The sequence below is a fragment of the Sardina pilchardus genome, chromosome 1 (assembly GCF_963854185.1).
Source record: "Sardina pilchardus chromosome 1, fSarPil1.1, whole genome shotgun sequence".
In the NCBI taxonomy this organism is placed as follows: Eukaryota; Metazoa; Chordata; class Actinopteri; order Clupeiformes; family Clupeidae; genus Sardina; species Sardina pilchardus.
This window is the reverse complement of record NC_084994.1, coordinates 590604-598636: the sequence shown is the minus strand read 5'-3', so window position 1 is coordinate 598636 and position 8033 is coordinate 590604. Positions and strand designations below refer to the sequence as shown.

The 8033-nt window shown below is 48.6% G+C and overlaps 1 protein-coding gene across 1 annotated transcript in view; it reads right to left on the bottom strand.

The window, feature by feature from the left end:
* The window catches only part of fscn1b (fascin actin-bundling protein 1b), an 8329-nt gene extending 1913 nt beyond the window's left edge, over positions 1-6416 (bottom strand). The window contains exons 1-3 of the mRNA XM_062537001.1: positions 5498-6416; positions 3970-4129; positions 451-572 (exon numbers count right to left, since the gene is read on the bottom strand). Coding sequence (XP_062392985.1) covers positions 451-572; positions 3970-4129; positions 5498-6326 — 1111 coding nt within the window. The 5' untranslated portion in view covers positions 6327-6416. The remainder of the gene's footprint in view (positions 1-450; positions 573-3969; positions 4130-5497) is intronic.
* Positions 6417-8033: the final 1617 nt, after the last annotated feature.

The following is an 8033-nucleotide window of genomic DNA, read 5'->3' as shown; positions in this document are numbered from 1 at the left end:
CACACACACATGAAGCCGTGCTCCCCTCTCAACACGATCAGAGGACGATTAATCAGGAGGACACAGAACTGCTCACATTCACCTGCACACACACACACACACACACACACACACACACACACACACACACACACACACACACATACACACACACACACACACACACACACACACACATGAAGCCGTGCTCCCCTCTCAACACGATCAGAGGACGATTAATCAGGTGTGTGTGGAACTGCTCACACTCACCTGCACACACACACACACACACACACACACACACACACACACACACACACACACACACACATGAAGCCGTGCTCGCCTCTCAACACGATCAGAGGACGATTCATCAGGAGGACGCAGAACTGCTCACACACACCTGCGCACACACACACACACACACACACACACACACACACACACACACACACACACACACACACACACCTGGAGTGTCGGCGGTGGCGGAGAGCTGTCCGTTCTTGCGGGCGTTGATGTACTTCCCGTTACTGGCCTTCAGAGCCACCTTTGACCCCTCCCACTCTAGATGGAAGAAACAGCTAGCAGACCTGTCAATCAAACACACACCTGTCAATCAAGCACACACCTGTGAATCACACACACACCTGTCAATCAAGCACAGCTAGCAGACCTGTCAATCAAGCACAGCTATCACAGCTATTATCACAGCTATATATCGTACTGTCGCAAATCAAAATTCCACTGGAGCTCAAAAAGGTTTTGTATTTACAGCTCTTCAAGTCACGGTAAAATGTCATGTTTGGTACACAGCTAATTTAGAGACACTTAGGTGTGTGTGCTTCCGTTTCTTTACGAATCCTCCGTCTTAGTTTGTATAGAAATTAATATTACAGTAAGTGACACATTAGAGATAATGGGGACGGGTGATAATAGGTGTTGTTCTGATATCACAGCTAACTATCACAGCTAAATATCACAGCTAAATGTCACAGCTGACTATCACAGCTAACTATCACAGCTATATATATCACAGCTAAATATCACAGCTAAATGTCACAGCTGACTATCACAGCTAACTATCACAGCTATATATATCACAGCTAAATATCACAGCTAACTACTACAGCTAAGTATCACAGCTAAATATCACAGCTAACTATCAAAGCTAACTATCACAGCTAGCTACTACAGCTATATATCACAGCTAACTATCACAGCCATACATCACAGCTAACTATCACAGATAAATATCACAGCTAACTATCACAGCTAAATATCACAGCTAACTATCACAGCTAAATATCACAGCTATATATCACAGCTAACTATCACAGCTAACTACTACAGCTATATATCACAGCTAACTATCACAGCTAACTATCACGGCCATACATCACAGCTAAATATCACAGCTAACTATCACAGCTAACTACTACAGCTATATATCACAGCTAAATATCACAGCTAACTACTACAGCTAAATATCACAGCTCATTATCACAGCTCACTATCACAGCTAACTCTAACTATCACAGCTAATTATCACAGCTAACTATCACAGCTAAATATCACAGCTAAATATCACAGCTAACTATCACAGCTATATATCACAGCTAAATATCACAGCTATATATCACAACTTACTATCACAGCTAACTATCACAGCTGACTACATTTCTCAGTAGCTTGGTGGTAGCGTAGCTATTTTCTGAAGCAGTTTTTTGACCATGTAGTGCTGTAGCTTTTACAGAAGCTACATTTTCCAGAGCATTTGTGAAGCTCGCAGTAAAGCTTCCAACAATGTTACTTATTATTCTACAGTAAGTACTTAGAATATAGTAAAAGCTTGAAATACCCAGTAGGTCCTACCTTCCTTTCACTATCACATGGAGCTCAACATGTTATAGCCCACATGTGTCATCAAGGTAATCAAGTTACTGTATCGTTTATGCTGAGTCATGTGTCATCAAGGTAATGAAGTTACTGTATCTTTTATGCTGAGTGATGTTATAGCCCACGTGTGTCATCAAGGTAATGAAGTTACTGTATCTTTTATGCTGAGTGATGTTATAGCCCACGTGTGTCATTAAGGTAATTAAGGTACTGTATCTTTTATGCTGAGTGATGTTATAGCCCACGTGTGTCATCAAGGTAATGAAGTTACTGTATCTTTAGTTGTGTGTGTGTGTGTGTGTGTGTGTGTGCGTGCGTGCGTGCGTGCGTGCGTGCGTGCGTGCGTGCGTGCGTGCGTGCGTGTGTCTGTGTGCTCGTACTTGACTGAGGCGTTGCTCTGCAGGCCCCCGCTGCCTGTGAGGTGTGTGTGTGTGTGTGTGTGTGTGTGTGTGTGTGAGTGTGTGTGTGTGTGTGTGCTCGTACTTGACTGAGGCGCTGCTCTGCAGGCCCCCGCTGCCTGTGAGGTGTGTGTGTGTGTGTGTGTGTGTGTGTGTGTGTGTGTGTGTCTGTGTGTGTGCTCGTACTTGACTGAGGCGTTGCTCTGCAGGCCCCCGCTGCCTGTGAGGTGTGTGCGTGTGTGTGTGTGTGTGTGTGTGTGTGTGTGTGTGTGTGTGTGTGTGTGTGTGTGTGTGTGTGTGTGTGTGTGTGTGTGCTCGTACTTGACTGAGGCGTTGCTCTGCAGGCCCCCGCTGCCTGTGAGGTGTGTGTGTGTGTGTGTGTGTGTGTGTGTGTGTGTGTGTGTGTGTGTGTGTGCTCGTACTTGACTGAGGCGTTGCTCTGCAGGCCCCCGCTGCCTGTGAGGTGTGTGTGTGTGTGTGTGTGTGTGTGTGTGTGTGTGTGTGTGTGTGTGTGTGTGTGTGTGCTCGTACTTGACTGAGGCGTTGCTCTGCAGGCCCCCGCTGCCTGTGAGGTGTGTGTGTGTGTGTGTGTGTGTGTGTGTGTGTGGGCGTACTTGACTGAGGCGTTGCTCTGCAGGCCCCCGCTGCCTGTGAGGTGTGTGTGTGTGTGTGCGTGCGTGCGTGTGTGTGCTCGTACTTGACTGAGGCGTTGCTCTGCAGGCCCCCGCTGCCTGTGAGGTGTGTGTGTGTGTGTGTGTGTGTGTGTGTGTGTGTGTGTGTGAGTGTGTGTGTGTGTGTGTGCTCGTACTTGACTGAGGCGTTGCTCTGCAGGCCCCCGCTGCCTGTGAGGTGTGTGTGTGTGTGTGTGTGTGTGCGTGTGTGTGCTCGTACTTGACTGAGGCGTTGCTCTGCAGGCCCCCGCTGCCTGTGAGGTGTGTGTGTGTGTGTGTGTGTGTGTGTGTGTGTGTGTGTGTGAGTGTGTGTGTGTGTGTGTGCTCGTACTTGACTGAGGCGTTGCTCTGCAGGCCCCCGCTGCCTGTGAGGTGTGTGTGTGTGTGTGTGTGTGTGCGTGTGTGTGCTCGTACTTGACTGAGGCGTTGCTCTGCAGGCCCCCGCTGCCTGTGAGGTGTGTGTGTGTGTGTGTGTGTGTGTGTGTGTATGTGTGTGTGTGTGTGTGTGTGTGTGTGTGCTCGTACTTGACTGAGGCGTTGCTCTGCAGGCCCCCGCTGCCTGTGAGGTGTGTGTGTGTGTGTGTGTGTGTGTGTGTGTGTGTGTGTGTGTGTGTGTGCTCGTACTTGACTGAGGCGTTGCTCTGCAGGCCCCCGCTGCCTGTGAGGTGTGTGTGTGTGTGTGTGTGTGTGCGTGTGTGTGCTCGTACTTGACTGAGGCGTTGCTCTGCAGGCCCCCGCTGCCTGTGAGGTGTGTGTGTGTGTGTGTGTGTGTGTGTGTGTATGTGTGTGTGTGTGTGTGTGTGTGTGTGTGCTCGTACTTGACTGAGGCGTTGCTCTGCAGGCCCCCGCTGCCTGTGAGGTGTGTGTGTGTGTGTGTGTGTGTGTGTGTGTGTGTGTGTGTGTGTGTGTGCTCGTACTTGACTGAGGCGTTGCTCTGCAGGCCCCCGCTGCCTGTGAGGTGTGTGTGTGTGTGTGTGTGTGTGTGTGTGTGTGTGTGTGTGTGTGTGTGTGTGTGCTCGTACTTGACTGAGGCGTTGCTCTGCAGGCCCCCGCTGCCTGTGAGGTTCCAGAAGGTTCCGCGGACGGATCTAAAGGCACATAGCCCCGCCTCCTCTTTGCTCATCTCCAGCTGGAACACTTCCTGGTCCGACTCTTCGTCCTGATTGGCTGACAGGTCCACACCTGACCGTAACAGTCCAATGGGAGCACAGAGATTCAGTGTAAACAGCCAGAGAATTCCCTAATAAAACACATATTACATTGCATTGCATTAGGCACACACTTTTTGTCCAAAGGGACTTACATATGTCCACACACACACAGAAACACCCACACACACACACACACACACACACACACACACACACACACACAGACGTTTTCAGACCCTTTAAACTTTTCTACATTTTGCTCTTTCAGACTCATCTTAAAATGGATTCAAATCATTTCTCATCAGTCTACACGCGATGCTCTTATATTCCACAAGTATTCAGGTGTTTTTGGAGTGTTTTGTAAATGTTTACAAAATGAAAGACTAATACTGTATATCTATACACATAATACTGTATATCTATACACATAATATTCAGACCCTTTGTTATGATGCTTGGGCTACTGTATATCTATACACATAATATTCAGACCCTTTGTTATGATGCTTGGGCTACTGTATATCTATAATACTGTATATCTATACACATCATATTCAGACCCTTTGCTATGATGCTAATACTGTATATCTATAATAATGTATATCTTTGTTATGATGCTTGGGCTACTGTATATCTATACACATAATATTCAGACCCTTTGCTATGATGCTAATACTGTATATCTTTGTTATGATGCTTGGGCTACTGTATATCTATAATACTGTATATCTATACACATCATATTCAGACCCTTTGTTATGATGCTTGGGCTACGTGCACAAAATACTCTAAGACCCAACACAGTTATTTACCAACCTAGCCCTAATCTTCATCCCAACATAGTTATTTACAAAGTATGAAAACACACACACACACACACACACGCACACACACCTGAAATAGAATTGTAGGCTACCTGACTGACCACATGTGGAAGCATGCACTGTCTTGATTAGACAAGAGGTCTCTTCATCCCAACATAGCCTAGTTATATACCTACATATAGCATATAAAAAGCCTATAGGATTCCTACAGCATTGTCCAAAACACATTCCAAAATCTGATTGGGTTCCTATAAGATTGTCAATCCTATTGGATCTTATTGGTTCCCAAATCTGATTGAAATCCTGTAAGAGTTTTTGCTATAGCTATATGCCTATAAGTCTGAGTCTGTTGACGTTAAGGATGACTCCAGAAACGTTCTAAACCACAGAGAAAAACAGCAACGGTCACACAGATTCGATTCGATACTACTAGTGTCTAAGTCTGAGGAACGAGTGTGTGTGTGTGTGTGTGTGTGTGTGTGTGTGTGTGTGTGTGTGTGTGTGTGTGTGTGTGTGTGTGTGTGTGAGAGTGTGTGTGAGAGAGAGAGAGAGTGTGTTGATATGAACTTACACACCTTGACGCATGGACACGTTCCTGTCGTTGCTGGCTCGAAGCACCACCTGCGCGTGACTGCGCTCCAGAACGAAGAGCTCGTCCTTCCCGACCCGCGAGCTCTTGCCCGACTTTAGGGTGCCCGTGGGACCGACGGGCGCGAGATACTTTCCAGACGAGTCGCGGAAAACGACTTTGCCCGCACGGAACTCCAGCGTGAAGCCCGTGCTGCTGTCGGCCTTGTTAAGCAACGCCCCGCTGCACGCGAGGAATCGGTTGTCGGCGGTCTGCAGGTGATAGCGGCGGTCCAGGAACACGAGCGTGAGCAGGGAGTCCACCCCCCAGGGCGCGTCACGCTCCGCCGCGAGCTCTCCCCGCGTGCCGCTCAGGTGCGCGTAGCGCTTCCGCGCCACGCTGTAGACGTTGACCTGCGGGTGCATGGCGAAGTGCACGGTCCATTTCTCCGCGGGCGAGATGCTCTGCGCGAAGCACGAGATGCGGTCCTCGGTGCCGCCCAGGTAGCGCCCGTGCGCTTCGGACTGCAGCGACCAGCTCCCGTCGTCGTGCGCCGTGATGAGGAAACGGCAGTCCGCCCGCGGGGGACTCGCGCTGTCCCCGGTGACGTTCCCGTCCTTGTCCGTCGCCAGGTACCGGCCCAGGTGACTGCGGATGAGCACGGCCTCCTCCTCGCGCCCCCCGTCGGCCTGCTCCAGCGTCCAGATCTGCTTCTTCTTCATGGAGCTCGCGGAGGCGTTGACGGTGAAGCCGAACGACTCGGCCGTCAGGTACTTGTTCCCGCTACTGATGAGCCCGAAGCGGATCTCGAGCGGGTCCGTGCCGTCCGCTGCCATTATCCCTTCGATGCTGCGATACAAACGAGGAGAGGAGAGAAGAGGAGAGGAGAGGAGAGGAGACCGGCGGGCTGCTGTGTGAGTGGACGTTTGAGTGTGAAGTTGGTGTGTGCGGGCGCGCGCGTGTGAGAGACTGTGTTGGCTAGGTGTGTGTGTGTGTGTGTGTGTGTGTGTGTGTGTGTGTGTGTACGAAGAGAGAGAGAGAGAGAGAGAGAGAGAGAGAGAGAGAGAGAGAGAGAGAGAGAGAGGCGAGAACGAGGGGAGAGAAAGATGGAGATGTGTGTTAGTGTGTGTTAAGCTTTTTCGTTTCGTTTGTCAGGGAGGTGAGTGATGCTGCCCTACCTGCCACGCCTCGTGTGTGTGTGTGTGTGTGTGTGAGAGAGAGAGAGAGAGAGAGAGAGAGAGAGAGAGAGAGAGAGGGAGAGAGAGAGAGATGTGTGTGTGTGTGTCTGTAAGTTTGCCTGCCTGCCACGCCTCGTCAGCAGCATCTGCGGGAGAATGTGACACCCGGCGCGCGCTAGCTACAACCCGCGTGCGAGAGATGGGGCGGATTCTGCTGCAGAGACGGCACGTGAGTCCGAAGCTGCTCGGCTCACGTCAGAGCGGCTGTTGTTGCTATGGCAAAAGTGGTCCAAATGTTCTCGTTTAGACACAGACTCTGCCTCCCTCCCTCTCTCTCTCTCCTCTCCCTCTCTCTCTCTCTCCCTCCCTCCCTCCTTTCCCCCTCTCTCTCTCTCTCTCTCTCTCTCTCGCTCTCTCTCTCTCTTTCTAATTGAGATCCTCCCCAGGAGACGCATCTAAAGGTGACCTGCAGAAAAGTTTGGTTTGACCCACTTTGCATAAAGCTTTGCCTTGAAAGAGAGAGAGAGAGGGTGCGAGAGAGAGTGACAGGTTTTCAGGTCAGCACAACCACCAGTTGATTTGTGATCGTGTGTGTGTGTGTGTGTGTGTGTGTGTGTGTGTGTGTGTGTATGTGAGAGAGAGAGATTCTCATTTAAAGTAAATATATAAGAAAAAATATTTAACAACTCTTAAAGACTCCCAGTAAGTTCTTTACTGATGACATCATAAAGTGAATAATAATTATGATGATGATCAGAGCCTATCAGAGCCCAATCTACAGTATATGGCCATAGATATATGTGTATATCTATGGCTCTGATGATGATATCTGTGAAATTTATTGATGATATCATAAAGGGAATAATGATGATGATATCTGTAAAAGTTCTTTATTGATGATGTCATAAAGTGAATAATATGATGATGTCTGTGAAAGTTCTTTACTGATGATGTCATAAAGTGTATATGATAAGATGATGATGTCCGTGAAAGTTCTTTATTATGATGCAATAAAGTGAATAATATGATGATGTCTGTGAAAGTTCTTTACTGATCAAGTCAAGTCAAGTCAAGTTAATTTATTCGTCTCCCTTGGGAGAAATTTGGGTTAGAGACAGGGTACTGCTGCAGACATACATAAAACTTACAGAGACAGCAATGTGTCAGACAATATGGACAACCAAACAAAGTCAAGAGGACGGTACATAGCTGGCAACCAAATGAGGACCAAAGTGCAAGAGGAGCTGACTGTGCAATCTGCCCTACCCATGGGGGTGACCCATAATCCTGCCCGCCACTTTGACCAGGTTAAAAATCTGTGATTTGAGTTTGACATTTAGATTGCCAAACCAACTGGTGATACCG